Source organism: Rutidosis leptorrhynchoides, chromosome 1 (genome assembly GCF_046630445.1).
Source record: "Rutidosis leptorrhynchoides isolate AG116_Rl617_1_P2 chromosome 1, CSIRO_AGI_Rlap_v1, whole genome shotgun sequence".
Lineage (NCBI taxonomy): Eukaryota > Viridiplantae > Streptophyta > Magnoliopsida > Asterales > Asteraceae > Rutidosis > Rutidosis leptorrhynchoides.
The window spans coordinates 718690995-718717864 of NC_092333.1; the positions used below are offsets into that span (position 1 = coordinate 718690995).

At 32.9% G+C, this 26870-nt stretch overlaps 1 protein-coding gene across 1 annotated transcript; it reads left to right on the plus strand.

The window, feature by feature from the left end:
- Positions 1 to 3184: 3184 nt before the first annotated feature.
- On the plus strand, positions 3185 to 8826 carry LOC139854632 (acetylserotonin O-methyltransferase-like). Its single transcript, XM_071843928.1, has 5 exons — positions 3185 to 3205; positions 3453 to 4250; positions 4654 to 4729; positions 5460 to 5532; positions 8784 to 8826. The coding sequence occupies exons 1-5, from the start codon at positions 3185 to 3187 to the stop codon at positions 8824 to 8826; spliced, it is 1011 nt and encodes a 336-aa protein (XP_071700029.1).
- Positions 8827 to 26870: the final 18044 nt, after the last annotated feature.

A 26870-nucleotide genomic window follows, 5' to 3' on the forward strand; every position in this document is an offset into this window, starting at 1 on the left:
TACCTGTTGGATGAGAGGTTCGGATTTAGAAAGATTTAAAAACCAGATGTGCACAGTCAAGATCTATGAAGGTTATGAGCTTTTAGAGAGCAAACCACGGGAGGAGCTCTTATAAAAGAAAGTGTCTACTCTTCAGAACGACTTGGAGAGTCAAGTGCAGTCGTATAAGGAATGTAAAGCAAAGCTTCAAGCAGAACGACAAAGTCAAAAAGATTCTTTATACAAGGAACGACTCAATTTGGAAACACTGAATTATCGACTCAAACAAAAAGTTGTTCAACTCATAGAAGAAAATAAAAGAATTCAGACTCTTCAAGCAGAAAATAGTCGTCTCAAGTCGAAATGCGAGTTTTATTCAAAGACTATTCTACAACTTCGCACAACTGTGGATAATTTTCAAAGTCTTAACCGAACATCAACTCATGTCTTTGAAAAACGCATTTCTGATTTGCAACATGAGTTAGATATCAAATCGATACCAACTCCTAAACCAACAATGGCGTCGATGGGTATACAAGTTGAAATCCCAGAATGCTGAACCAAAGATTCCAGAATCAATATCCTTCTTTCCTACTGTTGAGAAGAATGTTACTTCACCAGAAATCCACAACGTTTTTAAACCTTACAAATCTGTTTCTCACGGACAACGAGTCTACTCCAATTACCAAACCAAAACCAATCGACCATTTTTGGAACCTACTTATGGGCAAAATGGAGAACTCATAGGATTTCGTGATCAATACGGATGATTTCCTCATAAACCAAAACAATCAAGTTCAGCGAATTCATCTGTCAACTCAAACAAAACATCGTTTGTTAAAACACCTTCAAAACCATTCAAGTACTCATTCAAAGAGTTACTTTTATTGAACCCAAGATATGTGATCAAACCTCAATGAAACTCAAGGTCAATCAATCAAATAGATCATGCTTACAAAATTTCCGCCAAAAACAATGACAAATCAAAACGAAAAACCCATCACTCAAACTTCCGTGCCAAATCTCCGACTCAAACTCTTCCCAACAACATGTTTAACTCCATATGCCCGGTTGAGGGGGAGAAAGATTAGTCATCGTTCAAGGGGGAGTTAAGAAAAATCATCAAACAAGCTCTTTCCTACACCCCTCTCAATTCCATAAAAACATATTTCTACAGCGCACACCAAAGGGGAGAGACAATGTCAGGATCAAAAGATGGTGTGCATTGTGATCATTCATATCCGACAATGGAGAAGCTTTCAAAAGAAGAAGATTCTTCATTTTCAGACAACAACTAAGCCTATCCCAAGGGGGGGAGTTCAAGATATCAAAGAGACCCCTAACAGTACAAGAGTACGAAGATAATCAACAACAATTCACATCTAAGGGGGAGATTGTTAGGTCTAAAATAGATATGAATTGTTGTTATAATGTGTTAGTATAAATACTCCCTTAATTGCTTAAATCATAACCTGAACCCTCACAACTCACACACAAAAAGTGTGTGATTACTTCTCCATCTCCCCAACTCCCTCTCACACACACACACACACACTCACAATACTCTCTCAAACCCTAACACCTTGTAATTCCTAATACCTTGTAATCCCTAATACCTTGTAATCTTGGCACAATGTATTGAATAAGATTCATATTCATCATCATCTTCATCTCATTATTCATATCACAGTCAGACATTCATATACTATACATACATATATCACTGATCATTCACATACAAGTCCTAGAACACGAATTCAACCTAGTTTTAATCATAACATTATTGAATAATTAAAAACACTAAGTAGCACGTTATTAGGGTCAGTAAGTGAAAAACAAAAATACTTAAGGTGTCATTCTTCAAACTTCAATGAGTACGCTTCGTTAATGTAGTCTCGTGGTGTTGTTTGAAGGCGTATACTTTAAAGTAAAAACTAAAAAAAAAATTGTAATATGCAATTACAAGATCATTATTACATATATTAATCAAGCTAGGGTTTAAGGCTTGATTCTTGCTTACATATGTTTATTCAGTTGGTTTGATGATTGGAATAGTTTTTATGTGTGTTATGTGATATTAGTGAAACATTGAATCAACCAAGTAACTGTTTTAGACACAAGTGAATATCATTAGTTTATGACCGTAAAATCTTTTATAATTTCCCATCATGTCGTATAATCTCCCATCATGTCCTAAGAGCGCTCGTATCGGTACCGCGGTTCGTACCGTTCTTGAGCCCGTGCTTGATTCACCCCGATACTAGCACTCCGCCGTTAGCTCCGCGGTTGTATCCCGTACTCCACTTTTTCGTTGATCGACATTTTCAATCACGGATATATTAGTGAACGTTTGAGGTTAACGGTAACAAATTTGAACTACCATTTTCCAAGCTATATATACTTGTATATGAACACAAAACACACACACACACACACTCAACCACAAACAACACAGAAACTCTCTGGTTCACTAATATATAAACACAAACACTCTCGTTCGATAAAAAAACACACTCAAACATAAACACACAATGTCGCGTTTAACTATTTCGATGGATGTTTGGTACGTGGGACAACTAAGCGAAGATTGAAAGCTGTATCTGGACGGACAGAGCAAGTCGTTCGAGTCACTCGATATCACCTACTGGGACACAGGGCGTTTGTTCTACTACATACGCTAACACGTTGACTTCGAGGCCTCGAATTTTGCTTGGTGTGATCCAGAAACCGATAAGTTTGAGTTTATCACGATCGAAAAAGAATGGCATGAAATTGTCGGGAGAGCGTTACTTAAATGCAACCGAATCGACTTGTATTGTATTGGTATTTGGACCCGACAATTCAACACCCGACCTCATCCTCACTACCCGCACAACAATAGCAATGAGGGTTATGTGAGTGACGACACGATCGGGTCGTATTGAACTTGTTTTTTTAGGACTTTGTAATCGTTTTTTTTTTTTTTTTTTTTTTTTTTTAATTTTAGCACTTTGTAATGTTTTTTATTTTATTTTTACAGAATGTGTAATGTTTTTTATTTTTATTTTTTTAGGAATTGCAATGGTTTTATTTTTATTTTTAGGAATTTGTAATGTTTTTTTTATTAATAAAACTTTTATTTTTAGGATTTTAATTGTTATATATAAGTTAACAATATAAAAGTTTAATATAAAAAATAGAGGTGGGATCAAGTGATGGGTACGTCATGGATGTTAGCAGTTTAGTGGTTGGTTAGTGATGAGAAGTAAGTGCTGATATGGCGCTGATGTGACCGTCATGGTTAAGAGTGGTCTAATGGATATGCAAAAATAAAAATAGATAAATAATAATAGTAATAATATAAAAAAATCAACATACCAAAAAATCTGGGCCAGTTAGCTCGATCTCTTGCTATATAAAGGTGGTCTAAATCTCATTATTTTGCACATTCACATTTAAATAAATTAAGACCATAATGGCATCCATCCAAATAGAGAATTAACTCCACAATAATAGGAGAAAAAATTGAGAAAATAAACTCCAAAAAAGAAGAAGATCAAGAAGCGGCGGCTCTAGAAGAAATATGGAAATATATTCTTGGTTTCACTCCCATGGCTCTAATCAAGTGTGCCATTGAGATAGGAATACCCGATATCCTCGAAAATCGTGAGACACCAATGACACTAGCCGAGCTCACTTCAGAGCTAGGGTGTTCAAAGAATTCAGGCGTTTTGTATCGGATTATGAGGTTTTTGATGCACTATAAGATATTTCAAGAGAAACCTATATCCGAAACTAGTGTCGGGTACGTCCATACCCCATTGTCTCGCCTTCTAACGAGAAATGGAAAGTATAGGTTGGCCGATTTATTGCTTTTTGAGGCCAGCCCTGCGATGTTGGACCCGTGGCACAAGCTAAGTGGTTATGTTTTAGACAACACAAAGACACCATTTAAGGCGGCACACGATAATATTGATATATGGGGATTTTGTGCTGCAAATCCAGAGCATAGTAAACTTCTTTATAATGCAATGGCGTGTGATGCTCGGATAGCGGTAGCAGCAGTGCTTAAAGCTTGTCCAGAGGTGTTTGAGGGGGTGAGTAGTTTGGTGGATGTTGGTGGTGGCGATGGGACGGCTCTACGCTTAATTGTAGAGGCTTGTCCATGGATCAAAGGTATTAACTATGTTCTTCCTCATGTTATATCGGTAGCTCCTTCAATTACCGGTGTAGAACATGTTGCGGGCGATATGTTTGATCATGTTCCAAAAGCTGATGCTGTTTATTTGATGGTTAGTTCATTATTTTTCGATTTCTTATATCATGATATATATAATTTGTTGGAAACACTATATAAAAAAGTTTCATTTCTTGACAATTTCATTATCTGTGACACATATAACTTGACATGTTTTTAACACATATAAGTGACACAAAATTTTTGACACTTGATAGTGTTAAAATAGAAAAGACAATGACACTTAGAAGTGTCAAAAAGTTAATAGCACATAAAGGTTTTGACATTATATTTTTTTCACGCTTCAAAATTTTGACGCCTTATTTTTCCACGCTTCTGACTCATATTCACATTTTTTAGTGTGAAAAACTTATTTAAAAAGTGTTAAAAACCGCGGTGTATAAGGTTGGTTGTAGTGAATAATTAATAAATGTGTGTTTTATGATTTGATATGCTAGAAACTGCTACCGGATTCGGCAAATGAACAATGCATTAAGATTTTAAAAAAATGTAAAGAGGCTATTCCGGAAGATGGTAAGCTGATAATTGTAGATGCAATTGTGGGACGTGATGAAGATCATAAATATAAAGAAGCAGGCTTGTTGTTGGATATGGTTATGATGACCCATACAAATAATGGGGGAGAAAGAACTTTGGATGAATGGGTCTATCTGTTTAATGAGTCAGGATTCACTCGTTACACTATCAAACATTGATATTGCTTTAAACATACATATATTTCGACGCAATATCATTTATATTTCATCGGCTTTTACCGAAACGAAGACATTCAAATACATAATTCACGAGAAAAACGGCAAAAGTAAACGCGAGCTTGAAGTTTGAAGAAATAATAATAAACGACGGGTTTTAACCAAATATATATTTAGATAACGTTTATCCGAATGAAAGTCCAAGATGATCGAAGAAAAAGATTTCAAATGAAAGTTCCAAGTCAATATACGTCAACACGGGGCAAACAAAGAACAAACATAAAATTAAAAATAAGAAAATTTCGGTTTCAACTTACGCGAAACGCGTATATGTCCACGCGAAACGCGTAAGTTATGTTATAAATGCAGATTCAAAGTTACTCTTACGCGGAACGTGTACATCTCCACGCGGAACGCGTAATGTTATTACTCTTACGCGAACCGTGTGCTTCCTTACTCGAAACGCGTAATGTTGAGACCAGATTCAGATCCAAAATGCAAATGGGACGGTGACTTTATGTTTAATAATAATACTTTACAGACTTTTACAGCAAAGATATCATTACACCTACTACTCTTCTACTATAATACGGAGTATATTGTGAAGAACAAGAGGAGGATCAAGTACACATACAGAAAAATACAGAAAGAGAGAGCAGAGAGAGAGAGATATCAAGTCCAATTAATTTTACTAGTATCTTTATACTCCGTATAATTTAAGTCCAGTTCCAATTAATTTTCAAGTTCAAGTTTTAGGATAGTTTCAATATTAAGGGTGTATTGTTTGTGATTAAGGGTATTATTGTTCGAGTGCAAATGGTGTTGTTATTGTAATTTTCTACCATTTGAAGTTAATGAAAGTGAAGATTTTCGTAAGTTTATCCCATTAAAATTATCGTTATCAATTTTTATCGTTATTATTATGTTTGTATATTTATATTTTTATGTTTACCCTAGTATAATGAGTAGCTAAATTTCCCTAGTGTTTGCTTAGATGTAGAGCCTCTAGTGAAATGGATTGTTATCATTTGTAAAAAAATTAAAATGAACTTAAGTATTTTTTAACATTATGTCGAATTAAAAGAACCATTATTATGTACTTAGATATTTAACCCTTGTCACTTAATTTATTAGATTCAAATAACGAAAGTTATTTTTATTTATATAAATTAAGCTTCAACATTAAAAATGATTTAGACGAACTTATGAATAATTTATTAACACTAAATTAGAAATAAAGTTCGGTGGTTTGAGTTGTCAAAACCCGTCCTAATCCATCCGGACGAAGTCCATATCGATTATAAACGATTCACAACAGTTGATTACATTGAGAGGTACTTGACCTCTATATGATACATTTTACAAACACTGCATTCGTTTTTGAAAAGACAATCTTTCATTTCATCGAAAGTTGACATCATGCATACCATTTCATAATATATCTAACTATAATTGACTTAATAATAATCTTGATGAACGCAATGACTCGAATGCAACGTCTTTTGAAATATGCCATGAATGACTCCAAGTAATGTCTCTAATATGAGTTAATGCACAGCGGAAGATTTCTTTCATACCTGAGAATAAACATGCTTTAAAGTGTCAACCAAAAGGTTGGTGAGTTCATTAGTTTAACATAAATAATCATTTCATAATTTTAATAGACCACAAGATTTCATATTTCCATTTCTCGTAAACATACGTCCCATGCATAGAGACAAAAATATCATTCATATGGATTGAACACCTGGTAATCGACATTCACAATATGCATATAAGAATATCCTCATCATTCCGGGATCCTCCTTCGGACATGATATAAATTTCGAAATACTAAAACATCCGGTACTTTGGATGGGGCTTGTTGGGCCTGATAGATCTATCTTTAGGATTCGCGTCAATTAGGGTGTCTGTTCCCTAATTCTTAGATTACCAGACTTAATAAAAAGTGGCATATTCGATTTCGATAATTCAACCATAGAGTGTAGTTTCAATTACTTGTGTCTATTTCGTCAAACATTTATAAAAGCAACGCATGTATTCTCAGTCCCAAAAATATATATTGTAAAAGCATTTATAAAGGGAGTAATGAAACTCACCTAATGCATTTTGTAGTAAAAATACATATAACAACTTTTAACAATGCAGGGGTGGCCTCGGATTCACGAACCTATATCATTTGTTTATTTATTAATACACATAATTGTAATCGAACAAATTCATATTTTATATCTTAAGTTATATATTTTAATTTGTGTATATAAATTAAATGATTAATATTTATATAGTTATATTAATATCTATATATGGTTAGTATTATTAGAAATACCTAATTTGTTATATATGAATATTTATAAAAAAAAATGTTAATATGATTAATACATACTCATATGTAATATTACTAAAAGTATATATATATTTTTTTATACAATAATATTTATTTGTTATAATAATATAATAACAATAATGATAATGAAATTTTTAAATAAAAAAGTAGTTTTAATAATAACAATAACAATAATAATGATAATAATGATAATGATAATAATAAAACTACCTTTAAAGAGCTTTTCAAAAAAATAATGCCCTAGACAGGGCTCAAACCCGTGACCTCTCGCTCACCAACATCACCCTCTAACCATTACACCATTTACGCTTTTCTGAATTAAAACACAGACGATACATAGTTAACCCATTTACTCAGTTCCTTATTTCTTCTCCTTCAATAAATACCATTCGATGGACTACCAATCTTGGCCCAATTAGTTCATATATTTGAAGTCCAATTTGATACTCCATAATATAGCCCGATTAGGATTGTTGTTGGATTGTCTTGCACTCCTTGCCACGACAGCATCTTTAGAGAAAGGGAAAAAAAAAATTTCGCTGGATTCCACTTGTAATAACACTTGAATGGAACATACTATGTACTATATAATAATATCCTCCTATACTCCCTTTATTGCCAAACTTTAAATGTACAAAAAAAAAAAAATGACAAATATCGTTTTGTACTCCATAAATGTCGACCACCATTCCTTTTTAATTACCCAATTGTCAATCATTAAGCTACAATTTGTCCCCATAATCGACAACAATCTATCCTAGTTGTAAAGTAATAACATCATCATTCATCATTTTTGTTTATAAAATTACCACTAGTATCGACCTCATAAAATACACACAAGAAAAATAATTTAAAAGTTTCAATTATGTCGGTCATGAGCTGGAGTTTGTTCCACTAGTACCACATGCTCGACTTTCATAATTACTTTTGTAAAGATGCTTTAATACTTTCAATTTAGAAGTTGTAACCGTGTACATAAAATACATAAATCATCGACTTCCTTACAGCCGATTGGTGATCGATGTGGTTGGTGGTTTTCTTGTTGCATGAAGAGCAGAATCATAACAAGTGCAGTGTAGCAGCAGAAGTAGTTACAGCGAATTTAGAAGAAGTTGATAGCAGTTTAAATGTCGTGGTGTTTCATTAAAAGCAGAAAACAGAAGAGGGGTAGCGAGTGTTCTCTCTTCGTTGTAGTGATGTTTAAAATCAAAAAATAAAATAAAATAAAAAGTATAACTGCGTAGCAGTTTAAGGATGGTGGTGACTGTGGTTGGTCTTCGGAATAGGAATAGAGAGAAGGAGGTGATATGGTGATTTGTTTTGTACAGCCGTATATAAGTGATGATGGTGGCGTGATCAAGAAAAGAAAATAGATAGATGGTTTCTTTTCTTTCATCTTCTGATCTGTGTTGCTTGTATTCTGTTTTAAATTCAATTAAACGAAAATTTTTAAGGGTAATAGGGATTGCTAATTGATAATGTAAAGTTGATTGGTACTTCGTACTGACTGCAATTGTTTGTGTTATAGCAAGAAAGCTCGACCAGAGTATCCATTAGTACAAAAGAAATAGATAAAAAAAAATGTAAAAGTTGAGTATGATTTCTACCAAATCTGTACTAACGATTATGATGTGTAACAAATTTATAGATGGAAACAAAAATCAAAACAGTCAGCCCACGATATGAACTAAGCAGGAAAACCAAATATAGAGAATGGAAATAAAAAATTTGATTTTAATTACTAACTAATTTGTCATGTAACTGTGATGGAATCAAGATTGGAGGAAAAGTACCAATTTAATACAGTTAGATAGATACAGATAACAAACTCGTACGAATGATATGCCCTTTTATTTAATTAATAATAATTAATATGTATATTATTAATAATAATGTTATTATATAACAATAATATTAATTACATAAATTATAATGATAATATTATTAATAAAAATAACAACATTATGATAACATAAAAATTTAATAAAAATAATAAGTTCATTAATTAATTAACAATGATAATAATAAAAATGATAATTATAATGATACTAATAATAATACTAATTACATTAATATTGATGTTATTAATGATAATAATATTAATAATAATAATAATAATAATGTTATAACAAATCCAATATATCAAATTTCATATTTATGCATTATATAGTAATATTAATAATACTGATATTTATATTAATAATTAATGTATATAATTACTATCATTAATTTGTAATTACTTTTAATATATTAGCATTATCTTTTATTAATTTTGTAATATCTAATAATCATACATTTTATGAACACATCTAATGAATATTAACATTTATAACTGTTACGATATAATAATTATTACTAGGATTCATTTATATCTATTTAACTAAATAGGTTCATAATAATATTATATATTTTTATATATATACATATTAATAGTAACTCAACTATTTTGTTTAATATTTTACATTTTAAATTCCAAATTGTTTAAAGTGTATTTTATTAATTCAAAATATTATATATACATTTATATTTATATATTTTTACATATTTGTTACACACAATTGTTCATGAATCGTCGAAGTCTGGTTGAGGTTAAATGATTACATAAACACAGTTCAACATTTTTGAGATTCAATTTTTACAGACTTTGCTTATCGTGTCAAAAGTAAATAAAGATTAAGTTTAAATTTGGTTGGGAATTTCCGGGTCGTCACATGGGTAATATCACTAGCTATATAAAAGTGAAATTGTAAAAAGGGAAACCGTTATGATTTGGGTTTTGGCGAAAGTCAAAACTGGGTAAGGTCTCAATTTAAATACTTGGAGAATAGTAACTATCCAAATAAGATCAAATGAAAATTAGACTTAATTTAGCTAGTTGAAACTTTATTTATTCGAAAGAAAAATATAAGGTTTTATACTAAACATTTTAATAGAGCTTAAACTTAAAACAATTCATGGATCTAGAGGTGACATATTTAAGTAAACACTCCCATTTATATATTGCAATTTATTATTATTATTATTATTATTATTATTATTATTATTATTATTATTATTATTATTATTATTATTATTATTATTATTATTATTATTATTATTAATATTATTATTATTATTATTTATTTACGTATTATTATACAGATAAAATAAAAATATTAACTCAAATATACTTCAGTTTAAATGTACTGTTTTGTCACATTGAATATAACCTACGCGTACCGTGTACACTTTCACACGAACCTCGTAACTTCAAAAATATACGCAGAACGCGTATATACGTACGCGAAACACGTACGTGTAACACCAGTACTGTTACGAATTTATTTAAATTTCAAGGTTTTAATTAAAATCTTTATTATTAATTTTAAGTGTTTAATTATAATTAGTAAAATTATTATAATTCCCTTTAGACCATCTTTAATTTAATTAAAACTTATTGTTTATTTAATTTAAGTAAATTTGTATTTTATTTTATTGGTTAAAACAGATTCCAAATCAATTAGTTTTATTACAAGTTATTGTTTTATTAATTACCATTTAGAAATAAAAATTGTTTTAATCAAAAAATAGTATAGTTTCAATTAAGTTCACTTTTAAGTTAATAATTATAAATCATGTAATCGTGTAATTTTTAAAGTAGTTTAATTAATTTAAGATTTAGTTATATTTTAGTATTATTTTGCTAAATATAAATTCCTAATCTAAAACCCCCTTTAAATCAGTTTAACTTCAAAGACTATTAAAAACCATTAAAACACTCTATCTCCCTGTGGAACGAATCGGATTTACCTATAAAACTAAACTACGCGGATAGGACTAGTTGCCTATATATGTGTGAAATCAACCTGAATTCATTAAAACACCACATATACAATAAAACAATTCGTGTAACAAAATACTCAAATCCGTTCATAAATAAAGGTACCGTTTCACCGCATCAAACATATTCAAGATTTTCAATCCGTTATTGAAGTTTATCCTTAAATTCGATCATATATATCGATAATCATCATTAATGCTTAGTCTGCATGCATCTTCAGACTCTACCCCTGCCTCGATCGACCGGATATTGTGAAATGTTGTTGTGCTGTTGTATTAAAGTTGGTTTGATTTTACTTTGTACTATTTCATAGTATTGATTATCTATGAGTGTGTAAATTAACATTATTGTGTTATAATAAAAGTGTGATCAGTGTGTGCAAGTGTAATGTATTTTGCGTGTTTGTACAATAACCGGCGATTAGTGTTGATATGGGGATATACAAGTCACAGAGATTGAGGATTGAGTGATTATGGTTTTGGTTTCATTCGTTGGCGATTCCCCGAAGGTAACAATCAGGAGATTGTTTTACGCCACCGAAGTAAATGATATAGCATGATTGTGTTATTATGTGTGTACTTATCGAATGTGGAATGTATACTGCATTCTATTCTATTTATAAGTGGGATGGAGCGGCTTCCTATACCATCTCGCTAGTTCCCAATGATTTTGGAACACTAGTTGACTTTCCCTTTTGGTAAACCTGCAGAGGAAAGTGAGCTTGTCCCTTTCCTTTGTCGTACAGACATGCACCGAGCTAGAAATAGTTTCGCTAGCTTGACTTTGTAATTGACCGAGGTTTTATGGGCTCTAAGATCACTATTGTTGCTCTGATTTCGGGACCCCGTTCACTATAGCTAAAGTTTTCCTTCGTTCTATATATTGTGGCCAGATCCTCTGAAGCAAACCACGATCACTTTCATTGGATTCTAACTCTGAACCAGTTATTCAACCAATCATAGAGCCAGTTATTAAAGAAGAAGAAGAAGAGATGACTGCTACAAATCAAACGACGGAAGCATTAATGAAAGCGACAAAAACAGGTCAAGGCCAGACAATTATTCAACCTACGATGACTGGCTTTGAAATAAAGGGTCAATTTCTTCACATGGTGACTAATACATGCCAATTTGGTGGAGCTCCAAATGAGGATGCTAACGAGCATCTTCGTAAGTTTGTAAGCATTTGCAAGCTATTCAAAATCAAAGATGTATCCGATGAAGTCGTATGTTTAAAAATCTTTCCATGGTCACTAAAGGATGATGCAAGAGATTGGCTAGACTCATTACCGGAAGGTTATATTGAAGATTGGAATGACAAGATGGACAAGTTTTTGTCAGAATTCTTCCCTGCTTCAAAAGCAGCAAAATTGCAAAGTGATATAAATCACTTCAAGCAAAAGTCTAACGAGACTCTTTATGAAGCTTGGACCCGATTCAATAAAATGCTTAGGGTATGTCCTCAACACGGGTTGAATACATTCCAAAAAGTCCAAATATTTTATAAAGGAGTCAATGTGGCTACTCAAAAGGATATAGATATTGTAGCAGGAGGATCAATCATGAAGAAAATGCCCGAAGAAGCGCACACAATCATTGCCGATATAGCAGCACATTCTCATAATTGGCATCAAGAGAAGGAATTTTCTAGATCAACAACTGTTTCTAGTATTGAAGGCAACGATGAAATCGCTGCTTTAAAAGTTCAAATGGCAAATCAAGCAAGGCAAATTGAGAAGGTAACCAAGGAAATGCATGCTATTAGGGTAGGGTGTGAATTGTGTCAAGGTCCTCACCTTACTAGAGATTGTGATCAAACAACGATGGAAGAGCAAGCAAATTTCTTAGGTTACTTGCGAAAAGGTGAAATGAATTTCAACGATTTTTCGACGGTTGAAGTAATGAACCGGAAATATCCTCTGTAACGACCCGGATTTTTCCGATCGTTTTATACTTATGAGATTAATATTTACATAAAATAAACCTTACCAACATGATAAGCAATCCAAACTGTTGAGACTTATGTTTTTGAAAAGAGTTTCACACAACGTTTGACGGTCCAATTTGACCGATGATATCACGAACTATATAACACACGATAATTATACGATTATGTAGATGTACATATCTATACATATTTAACATGATTTAAGGATGGTTTAACATTTCATTGTGAACTAACAACAATAAGTTATAAGTATACTTTGAGACCACTAACTTAAGTTTTCAAAACGATAACTATATGTAACGTTCTTTAACATATATACTTACAATCTATAATGTGTTGGTGATCTATGTCACCAATATGATTTAAGTGTAATGGGATTAATTTGTAACCAAAATAATCTTGATAAATATCGATCAAGTTTGGGGAAGTGTGGAGTGCACACTTGTTTGAACTTATCTTGATTATGACGGGGGTTCGGGGGCAGCGCCCCCGATAAGCGGGGTCCAAGGGGTGGCAACCCCTGGCGGGGTCCAAGGGGCAGAGCCCCTGGCTGGGGTTGAGCTGCCAGGTCAGCTTGGAATTTTTTTTTTGGGCTAACATTGCTTTATTAAAAATGTCTTAAAATTTTATTTTGGCCCGGTTTGACTCAAAAATAAAAGCCCAGTTTTGAGCCTCTTTTACAGTTATAAACCCGTCCATATTTGAATTCTCGTTCCGATTCCTCAAAATTTCTACAAGTATATCTAGGGTATATGTAACCGTATCATACCCAGCTTCTATACGTATTTACTATTGGTAGATACCAACAATAAACTTCAATGATCAGCCACTATACATGATGTTACATGTGGGAACCAGCCATTTAACCTCATGTGTGACTTTTGTGCAAGAAAACAAACTAAATCTCCTATATATCCATTCCATAATCATGCTATTTTGCACACACACACATACAATTTCATTTCTAATTTTCTTTCAAGTTAATTCACTCCCTAATCTCTCTTCATTTACCTACTCAAGAACCTATCAATATAGTCATCCGATTTCAAGGAGATTACTTCCAATCTTTCAATCCCACTCCACCACTCTTTTGATTCCAAGATTTTTCTTACCTTTTCCAGTAGCTTTGTCCAAGTAGCTTGAGGTAGTAACCTTATTCATAACCTTATTCGATTCATATTTATATAGCTATCTTATTTTGTGTTGTAAAATTTTAACAACAAGAACATAGTTTGAGTGATTTCACACTTGTTCGCAAACTAAATAGATCCTTCTAATTTGATTTTTAAAAACACTTCAAGACCTGTAATATATCATATTATGACAAAATCGGATTAATCATATCTTGGCTAATTAACATAATATTTAATATATATTTACTTATGATTTGATTTTATATATTTCAGGACCACCCGTAAACAACACGAGAAGATTAATCATAAGACCTCATGATTGTACGCAACACGTCATTTGACAACACGGTACTTTATGTACGCAACACGTCACTTGACAACATGGTTCCATGGGTCGAGATTAATTCTGATCAATACGAATACGATGGGGTCTTTATTTATTTTATTTAAGCAACTAATTGTGGACCACTAACATCGGACTGCTAACTACGGACTAAGAAAATATTAAAAGTATTAAAAGTATATATATATATATATATATATATATATATATATATATATATATATATATATATATATATATATATATATATATATATATATGTAACGATTACTTGAAAAGAAAATATGTTGATATATTATATATATATGGTTAGGTTTGTGATATCAATCGGAGACCAAGTCGTGTTTATTACCTTCAAGGCAAAGGTGAGTATATAGTCCCACTTTTAAACTCTAAATATTTCGGGATGAGAATACATGCATTTTATGATTTACGTTATGGACTAAAGTGATTAAAAATATATATTCTACGTTGAGTTGTACCACTGGCATACTTCCCTGTAACTTGGTAACTATTATTTACATGAGGTATTGTAAACGCGAATCCTGTTGATAGATCTATCGGGCCTGACAACCCCAACCGGACTGGACGACCAGTATTCAACGGTTGCACAGTACTTCGTTTCGGTGACTACACTTGGTACGGTGTAGTAAGATTTCATAATAAAGGGAATATGCGACGTTGATTAAATGTTAAGTATGGTTATCAAGTGCTCAACAACTTAGAATATTTTTATTAAAACGTTTATATATGAAATCTTGTGGTCTATATTTATAACGCTGCCGGCATTAAATCTATATCTCACCAACTTTATGTTGACGTTTTAAGCATGTTTATTCTCAGGTGATAACTAAAAGCTTCCGCTGCAACATGTTGAATTTAAGCAAGATCTTGAGTATGCATATTTGTGTCAAAAATAAAACTGCATATCGGAGGATTTGTAATGTAAAATATGTTGAAGGTCGTATTGTTATAATCACATGTAAAGTTTGTAATTCTAAGATTATCGCTAAACGATAATCATTATTAAGTTGTTTAAACCTTGTATTTGTAATAAAAGCTATGGTTTGTATTGTAAAAACGAATGCAGTTTTTGAAGAATGTCGCATATAGAGGTCAATACCTCGCGATGAAATCATATGTTATTGTATTCGACCTTATGGTTAAGGTCGGGTTATGACATCCTCCAATTAAAAACTACCAAATAGGAGGACCTTCAGGTTTAAACAATAATTATCAAAGAGGAAATCCGGTTTACCAAAACAACCGGAATTTCCCAAATCAAAATCAAAGAAATGCACCACCAGGTTACAATCACCTAAACAATCGAATTTAACCTCAAAGAAATTACCAAAATAATTTCAAACACAATCAACCACAACCACAAGCAGCTATACAACCACAACCCGAGAAGAAATCCAGTTTAGAAGATCTTTTGAGAGATTTTATGATTAAGCACGAGCAAAATACGGAACTTCAAACTCAGCAAATTCGAAATCAACAAGCTACGATATAGAATTTAGAAAGAGATGTTGGAAGGATCTCATAGTTACTATCAGAGAGACCACCAGGCGCTCTCCCCTCAAATACTCAAGTGAATCCCAACAACAATCAAACAAGGAATGAGCATGTAAATGCTATAACTACTAGAAGTGGTTTAACTATTAACTCGAAAACTAGTAAGTCCTCAGAAGTTCATGTGTCTCCTTCTATTTTACAAGTACCCGTTAATATAGATGAGCATGTTGAAAAAAAACAAGAAAAAGATGATCCACCAGAGATCATATCGAAGAAAAGTGAAGAACCACCAGTGAAGGTGCACAAGGCATCTATTCCATACCCGAAGGCATTAAAGAAAGACAAAATCGCGAGCTAATATCAGAAATTTGCACATATGATCAAGCAAATTAGCATTAACATGCCACTCGCGGTAGTTCTTAGGGGTATGCCAAATTATGGAAGGTTTATCAAGGATCTCATAGCTGATAAAGGTAAATATGAAGAAGTTTCAACCACATTCCTCAATGAGGAATGCTCAGCAATTTTGCAAAAGCAAAAGATGCCACCGAAACTCGGAGATCCTGGTAGTTTCATTATTCCGTGTCTGATGGGAGATTCAGTAATGTACGATGCATTAGCTGACTTAGGCGCACGTATCAATCTTATGCCACACTCCTTGTACTTAAAACTAAACCTAGGTGATCTAAAACCAACTAGGATGTGTATACACCTGACCGATAGAACTTTTAACTATCCTATTGGTATTGCCAAAAACCTATCAGTTAAAGTTAATCATTTAATCTTTCCTGCCGATTTCGTTGTCCTTGAAATGGAAGAAGATAGTAAGGTTCCCCTAATTCTAGGGCGACCTTTTCTAAATACCGCTGACACGATTGTGTGTGTTAAAGATAAAAAACTTAGTCTAGGTGTAGGGGAAGATAGAGTTACCTTAAACATAGATAAAGCTATGAAACAACCTATCTCCTCCGATGATGAATGTTTTAAAGTAGACATCGTTGATTGTTGTGTCGAAAAAGAATTGCAAGAATTACTAAATGTAGACACCTCGAACTTCACCCCAATGAGTGAAAGTGATGAATTTGATGTAGAACTTGAACTTGACGAATTGTTGAAAGTAGTCATCGATGAATATTGCTGTGAGGAAGAAATTCCCAAGGAAGATGAACCCTTTGAAGAAATTACCGATGGTAACAGGTTCCGGATAAAATCTTCCTTGGAAGAACCACCAACCTTGGAACTTAAAGAACTCCCGAAACATTTGGAGTATGCTTATCTCCAAGGTACGTCACAATTACCTGTTATAATCTCATCAAAACTCTTCGTTAACGAAAGAGTAGGTTAATGTCCGTTCTAAAAACTCACAAGAAAGCAATTGCTTGGAAAACAACCGATATTCCAGGGATTAACCCCGCTTATTGTACTCATAAGATTCTAATGGAAGAAGATTTTAAACCCGTGGTAGAAAGACAACGAAGGTTAAACCCTAACATGAAAGAAGTTGTCAAAAAGGAGGTTATCAAGTTACTTAATGCCGGATTAATATACCCTATATCCGATAGCCTATGGGTTAGTCCTGTTCAAGTAGTACCCAAGAAAGGGTGTACAACTGTCATCCTTAATGATAAGAATGAACTCGTTCCTACAAGAACAGTCACTGGCTGGAGAGTCTGTATAGACTACCGTCGTTTAAACGACGCCACAAGGAAAGATCATTTTCCACTTCCTTATATTGATCAAATGCTAGAACGTTTAGCGGGAAAAGAGTACTATTGTTTCCTTGATGGATTCTCCGGTTATTTTCAAATTCCCATTGATCCAAAAGACCAAGACAAGACAACTTTTACTTGTCCATTTGGTACATTCGCATACCGACGAATGCAGTTCGGATTATGCAACGCGCCAGGAACCTTTCAAAGGTGTATGATGGCAATATTTCACGACATGATAGAAGGAAGTATGGAAGTCTTTATGGACGATTTCTCTGTTTTTGGAGACTCCTTCGATTCATGCCTTTCAAACCTCGAGCGAATGATAATTCGTTGTGAGGAATCAAATCTTGTTTTAAATTGGGAAAAATGCCACTTCATGGTAAAGGAAGGCATTGTTTTAGGACACAAGATTTCTCGAGATGGAATGGAAATAGATAAAGCTAAGATCGATGTAATCTCAAAGCTTCCTCCTCCAACTAACGTTAAAGGAATTCGTAGTTTCTTAGGTCATGCGGGATTCTATCGACGATTCATAAAGGACTTTTCCAAAATCGCTCGACCCATGACTAAACTTCTTGAGAAAGACAGTACATTCGACTTCAATGACGAATTCTTACAAGCTTTCTCCATTCTAAAAGATAAACTTACGAATGCACCTATCATAGTATCTCCCGATTGGTCCAAACCATTTGAACTGATGTGTGATGCTAGTGATTTCGCACTAGGAGACGTTTTAGGACAACGCCAAGATAACAAATTTCAACCAATATATTATGCAAGTAAAACACTAACAGGAGCACAATTCAACTATACAACTACCGAAAAAGAACTCCTTGCAATTGTATTTGCTTTTGATAAATTTAGATCATATCTTGTGTTTTCCAAAACGATTGTTTTTACTGATCATTCAGCCCTAAAGTACTTGTTCAAGAAACAAGATGCAAAACCTAGATTGATACGTTGGATTCTTCTCTTACAAGAATTTGATATAGAAATTAAGGATTAAAAGGGTGCTAAAAATCTCGCTGCTGATCACTTGTCTCGTCTTGAGAATCCCGACCTAGAAAAACTAGATGAGTCAGTTATTCATGACACTTTTTCTGATGAGTTTCTAATGAGAATAGAAACCGAATTTGAAGTTCCATGGTTTGCAGATTTTGCAAACTATCTAGCTGCAGGAGTATTAATTAAAAACCAAACGTACCAGCAAAAGAAGAAATTCTTTGCTGACTTAAAGTTTTACTTCTGTGAAAACCCTAATCTTTTTCGAATATGAGCGGATCAAGTTATCCACCGATGCATATATGGTAAAGAAGCTCAACAAATATTGGAGCACTGTCATCAAGGCCCAGCTGGTGTTCATTTTGGACCTAGCTATACAGCTAAGAAGGTATTTGACTCAGGTTTTTATTGGCCAATCATTTTCAAAGATGCACACCACATGGTTAAAACATGTGATGCATGTCAAAGATCCGGTAACATCTCAAAAAGGGACGAAATGCCACAAAAAGGCATTCTTGTATGTGCAGTATTTGACATTTGGGGTATTGACTTCATGGATCCATTTCCTGCATCGAATAAATGCAAATACATCCTTGTGGCAGTTGACTACATTTCTAAATGGGTCGAAGCAAAAGCTTTACCCACAAATGATGCCCGTGTTGTTGTCAGCTTTCTTAAAAACCTATTTTCACGTTTTGGGATTCCAAAAGTGTAACGACCCTGATTTTTCCAATCGTTTTATACTTATGAGATTAATATTTACATAAATTAAACCTTACCAACATGATAAGCAATCCAAATTGTTGAGACTTGTGTTTTTGAAAAGAGTTTTACACAACGTTTGACCGTCCAATTTGACCGAGGATATCACGAACTATATAACATACGATAATTATACCTTTGTGTATATATATGTATTTATATATATTTAACATGATCTAAGGATGGTTTAACATCTCATTGTGTACTAATGACAATGAGTTATAAGTATATTTTGAAACTACTAACTTAAGTTTTCAAAACGATAACTATACGTAACATTCTTTGATATATATACTTATAACCTATAATGCTTATACATGTATTGTATATATAATGTATTTAATCACTTTTTAAGGACTTAAATACATAAAACAACATAAGTATATTCACAAAAGATAGCTATATTTGAATTCTCATTCCGTTTCCTCAAGATTTCTATACGTATATCTAGGGTATATGTACCCGTATCATACCCAGCTTCTATATGTATTTACTATTGGTATATACACATCAAATCAACATCCTAATCAACATTATTACTGCCCTAGATATGAGGTAACTAGGATTTGTCAAGTAGCATGAATTATTAGTAAGAAAACAAAATTAGGAATCCTTTTCTTTCTTTATAAACTAAAAAAAGTTTTTATGAATGAACACCATTTCTTCACTCCATTTTCTCATACCTACACCCTCATTTCTCTCTCAAAATACTCCTAACTTCATACTTGATCATCTCCAAGCATTTTCCCCATCATTTAGCTTCAATTACAAGCCTTAAACACCATAAGAAAACTCTTTCAAGAACATATCAAAATAACCACCCATTTGAAGAAGTATACTTCCAACCTTTTGATCTAACTCCACCACTCTTTGATTCCAAGATTTTTTCTTATCTCTTACAGTAACTTTGTCCAAGTAACTTGAGGTAGTAACCTTGTTCATAATCTTGTTCGATTCATAATTATATAGCTATCTTATTTTATGTTATAAAATTTTAACAACAAGAACATAGTTTGAATGATTTTCAAACTTGTTTGCAAACTAAATAGATCCTTATAACTTAACTTCTAAAAAACTTCAAGACCTGTAATATATCATAATGATATGCTAACTTAACAAGATATAACTTGGTTTTACAAAGAACACCTTAAAAACTGAATCTACGTCGTCGGAGTGCAACCGGGGGCTGTTTTGGGTTGGATAATTAAAAACCATCTTGAACTTTGAATTGGAAGTTCATGTTCTGGAAAAATGATATTTCTTATGAATATGTTAACACATAAAAATTTCATGGTTTAACTCAAAGTGTAAGTATTTTTAGAAAAATGATCATTAAATGTTGTTTTTATGATGGAAAATGATCACTTTCATAAGTTTTACCAAAGTTTGACCTATAAACTGTGATTTCAAATACAAACTAAGGTATTTTCAGTTCATATTCTTAAAATTTGACTCGATCCAAGGAAGTGGCAAGTTGAACCAACAAAAACGGAGTTGTAATGAAGAAACTACGACTAAAACAAGATTGGGTATCCGAAGCTAGTTTAGCTACGAAAATATTTGGAGATAAAGTAAATTAATCATATCTTTTCTAATTAATATGATATTTTATATATAATTACTTATGATTTGATTTTATATATTTCAGGACCACCCGTAAACAACACGAGAAGATTAATCATAAGACCTCATGATTGTACGCAACACGTCATTTGACAACACGGTACTATATGTACGCAACACGTCATTTGACAACATGGTACCATGGGTCGAGATTAATTTTGATCAATATGAATACGATGGGGTCTTTATTTATTTTATTGAGCAACTAATTGTGGACCACTAACATCGGACTGCTAACTACGGACTAAGAAAATATTAAAAGTATTAGAAGTGTATATATATATATATATGTAACGATTACTTGAAAAGAAAATATGTTGATATATTATATATATATGGTTAGGTTCGTGATATCTATCGGAGACCAAGTCGAGTTAAATACCTTCAAGGCAAAAGTGAGTATATAGTCCCACTTTTAAACTCTAAATATTTCGGGATGAGAATACATGCATTTTATGATTTACGTTATGGACACAAGTGATAAAAAAAAATATATTCTACGTTGAGTTGTACCACTGGCATACTTCCCTGTAGCTTGGTAACTACTATTTACATGTGGTATTGTAAACGCGAATCCTGTTGATAGATCTATCGGGCCTGACAACCCCAACCGGACTGGACGACCAGTATTCAACGGTTGCACAGTACTTCGTTTCGGTGACTACACTTGGTACAGTGTAGTGAGATTTCATAATAAAGGGAATATACGACGTTGATTAAATGTTAAGTATGGTTATCAAGTGCTCAACCACTTAGAATATTTTTATTAAAACGTTTATGTATATGAAATCTTGTGGTCTATATTTATAACGCTGCTAGCATTAAACCTATATCTCACCAACTTTATGTTGACATTTAAAGCATGTTTATTCTCAGGTTAATAGAAGTCTTCCGCTGTTTGAATATATGTTAGAGAAACCATGTGCATGGAGTTATACATGTTTTATTCGAGGAAGCATTGCATTCACAAAATCATCACCGTGTATTTATTTTGACTGCATTGTCAACGGAAGTATTCTTGTAAACTGTTATTTACGGTGATTGTCTATATGTAGAAATCATCAGATGTCGAAAACATTGAATTTTAAATATTCATTTATGGTATATCTTTTCAAAAGAAGGCAATGTTTATAAAACGTATCATATAGAGGTCAAATGCCTCGCGATGTAATCATATGTTATTGTATTCGTCCCTATGGATTGGGTCGGGTCGTTTCATGTGGTATCAGAGCGGTGGTCTTAGCGAACCAGGTCTGCATTAGTGTGTCTAACTGATAAGTCGTTAGGTTGCATTAGTGAGTCTGGACTTCGACCGTGTCTGCATGTCAAAATTTTGCTTATCATTTTGTGTCGAAAATCATCTACTTATCATCTGTAGGAAATTACCTGCTTATCATCTTAAGTCTAAACGCGTCTTACTGCATTCATTGCATGAATGGTGAATAGACAAAATTCATATCTTAGCGTATTTGCTAATTCATATCTACGCGTATCTGTTACTGTAAACTTTGTCTGACATATTCCGTAAATCCCTCCGTAATCTATGAGATCTTTTGTTCTATATATGTGGATATTCTATATAATTAGAATACCACCCGATAGCCGGAAAATCATTTCATATCGAAAAATCCTTTATTCAATCATACGAAATGGAACTCGTCACTAGTTGAAGTCCCTCGGATTCCGATATGGAATACCACTCAAGCTCCGAAAGCAGTGTGACCGGAATGGATCAACCAATCAGTCATCATCTATTTTGGATGGATTGGGGATGGGTTCGTAGCCTCCTCAATCATTGGAGACAAGAAGAAGGTGATCCCTTCCATCCACCAAATTGCCCTCTTGGTGATGAACCTGAAACACTTACCGGTGAACCTGTTCGAGAAACCATTTTCTCTCTCATTTCCAGAGTCTCTCGTCATGATTATATACTACATCAAATTCTAGATTTTATTTATCCGTTCGTCCGAACCGACAATCACCCCGGTGTAATAGAAGAAGTCAACGAGCTTCGCACTCGGGTAGTGGCTTTGGAGAATACGGTACGAAGGTTACAAACACCATCAACAGCATCAGCAGCATAACCAGTACCGTCAATAACATCAACATCGCAAGCCTCAATACCCTAAGCACCAGCAGCATCACCAGCATCAACGTTATCACCATCATCAACATCAACAGGATCATTACCACCACCAACAATCACATCCGCATCAAACGCCTCAATATCACCATCCGTACCTCGGATATCACCGTCACACTCACCATAGATACCAAGAAGTACCAACAACAACAAACGATGAAGTATTGATTCATAACTTCATCGGAGAAACATTCTATGGTGATTATGTAATCTCTAAAGACATAGAGATTACCTATTTCTGCCTTAACCATAAATCAGATGAGTGGACAGAAATGATAAAAGGAAGAGTAGAAACCCCGACAAGAATGATGCGTAAGGTACAAGCTAGACTTGTTTTACCAACTGCATCAGCAGTACCCTTAGCCTCACCAACACAGTCAGTGCTGTCAACATCGTTAGAATTGTCAGCAATTTTGACATCACAAGCTCCACCAGTTCAAGAATCACCGTGGACATCATCAATAACGCGTATATTGCATCAACGAGTTATGAAGTATTAACTCATTCTTCTGAAGAATTTATATAAATATTTTATATATATGAATTCGGAAACCAAAATAAATCTTTTCGTACTAAGCTATTAAGTATGAATTGAAAAAGGGTAGATACTACTCGTTTAAATTCATACTACAAATATGCAATGATGTACGTCCTTCGTCAGCAACTTAATCATCGTTAACTACAATCCCTGTTTCAATTCAATGAATTTCGTTTTATAATAAACCAAGTGTATTATTCAATAATATGTTTGATTTTACACTTTCATCTTCAATGTACTCGAAGCTTACTGGGAAACAACATTCATATCTTGCGAAGTTAGCAAGAGTTCAATGAGTATCAGCATGATTCACTAAGAAAATATATATAAGAATAAATAATGAAGTATTGATCCATAACTTCATTAATATTCTGTGAAGAATATGTGGTTCCTAATAGTTTTAGAGATTACTTATTCTAGCTCAAATCAAAAATCAAATGAGTCTAATATTATATTGACTTATTAAATTCATGATTACATCTGAAGAAGATATATATGTACATATATTTTCATAAAGATTGTAATAAAATTCTCTGGTACAAAACATTACTTGTGAAATTTTTTTTAACGGGTAGGTAATACCCGAGAGATATATAAATTCACAATTAATATGATTATATTCTTCGACTCTAATTCAACAATCATCAACTATACTCACTACCTTCACAATAATATACATTCTTTCATAGAAATCAAAACAACCATTCTCATCCAAATTTGATTACGACAAAACGAAATTCAAGTCAAGACTTAACAAAAGACATCACTCTTAGGACTCTTACATCTTTCAAAACTATACTTTGACTTCAAAACTATGCTAGAACATCATTCGATTCTTGGAACCCAGAAAAATATTTGTATCATTCAAAGTCCTAAAACATCATATGTATATTAACAATTACAATCTATGATCAAACCCTTCGAAATTTCTGAAGACACTTCAAATAATGGACAATCGAGATGATGATCCAACCACACATTACCAGCAGTCTTGCACCTGAAAAGCTCTCGAAACAAAGGAAATAATTTAACACGTATCCGCGTTAAATATTTTAACATTTATTAGCAAAAATAACTTTGCGATTCCTTTTCAAAATAGCAAATTTTGTCACAGTTTCAGCAAGTCAACCTCGACTTTCCATTCGAAGTAGCCTTATTATAACCTGTAATACATACGATTACCCTTTTGTTACCAGGGAACCTTTTATATTCCACGACATTATCAGCAGATGTACCAGCAACTCGTTACCCCTTTGGCGGAATCAACAATTGGTATTTTGAAATCTCGCAGCATTTCTATTTCGGCAGATATATATATATATATATATATATATATATATATATATATATATATATATATATATATATATATATATATATATATATATATATATATATATATATATATATACAATGTCTATCCCCAAGAATTACATATTTCAAATGTGAAGTTTCTGAAAAATGCTCCAGTCTACGAATTAGTGCTATTAAGTTTTGGAAAAGACTGATAAAGTGGTAAAGACAGTAGACAACAATTACGGTCAGAAGTTTGACAATAAAGAATAATAGATTGGAAAAGCTCGAATGAAAAATTTGGTACTGGAAAACGGATTGAGCAAAGTATAAAGGAGGTCGTGGACAAATCAAAATGACGAAATCTACCTTCAAAGGATTCAAATGATTCAGTGTCTGCTGAAACCGTTAGTAAGAACCTTACTCCTTATTCTAAACATTCACAGACAGATTTTTCGCGTCATTCCCTGATCTTAGATATTTTAAGATATCATCGTATTTTTCATTATAAATATCTCCGATATTCCTGAAGATATATTCCCAACTATCCTCATCAAAAATCATTTATCTCTTCACAATATTTGCGTTACAACATAAAAGAAACTGTATTAGTTTCTAAATTCTGAAAAATTCGAGTTTAAAATATGAATGTTTTGAAGTAGTGTTGGAAACTGAAGCATGAATTAGTATAATATAATGACACTTGATCAACGTGATTATATTACAGTAATTCATGCTGAGTTTCTAAAGGGAATATAATGATTCACTGATCATAACGTCATCATGTGCCATGTTACACAACTCTTACATTCTACCCAATCTCCAAACATATTAAGAACTTATCTCCTTGATAATTCTATCTTTTCGGACATTCTGGTAACTTACCAAATCAAGATCGTGCAATTACTATTTCCTTATTAGAACATTAACTATGTTTATTTCAAAATCCATACCTACGAAATCCGGACCATTATTCGCTTGTCTCGAAGTCGGGAAGAGGAAACAGAAGTATGGAACTGTTGAATATAAAAGAAAATATAAAGCTCGACAACAACAAATAAATTACAAACCGTGTATATCAATACGTATTGCAACGTAAAGGCACGGGAGAATTAACAATACTATAATCCCAAGGTAATAGTAGAAATAAATAAAATCCTCCGGAGGTAGATGAAAAAGAAGAATGACAGAGATGAAAGTTAAGAGTATATCCGGGATCAGTACTGGATGAAGCATACTAATAAATGTTTTAAAGTATGAATTGAGGGAGGAAGAATAGAAGGTATGAGTTGTAAGAAAATGAAGGGAGGTGGATTTATAGTAAAAGATCCGACAGAGCAATCAAAATAGATGATCGCATTTAAAGCGGATTCTAATTTCCTTGATTATCGAAGAATCAAATCTCATTATGAAGATTTTACTCCAAATCTCTTGAACTTGGAAATCAATCCTATCTACGTCAAAAGATATGACGAATCTATACCTACTCATTTCACCCTTTGGTGATAGCCTCACTCGTACTCTTCACAAAAATCAAATTGCTTTATCAATATTACTTGATGATAATAAAACTCTAATTTCCAACTCGTATACATCATGAAAACATACTTATTGTCAGCCATGACCATCCCATTCAAATTTCAGGACGAAATTTATTTAACGGGTAGGTACTGTAACGACCCTGATTTTTCCAATCGTTTTATACTTATGAGATTAATATTTACATAAATTAAACCTTACCAACATGATAAGCAATCCAAATTGTTGAGACTTGTGTTTTT

Bases quoted from the DNA above. Each gene is read 5' to 3' on its own strand.
- LOC139854632 (XM_071843928.1), top strand. From the start codon at position 3,185: ATGGATGTTAGCAGTTTAGTG. The intron at 3,206-3,452 runs GTTGGTTAGTGA...CCATCCAAATAG, and splicing joins TGGATGTTAGCAGTTTAGTG to AGAATTAACTCCACAATAAT. The intron at 4,730-5,459 runs GTAAGCTGATAA...AGACTTTTACAG, and splicing joins AGAGGCTATTCCGGAAGATG to CAAAGATATCATTACACCTA.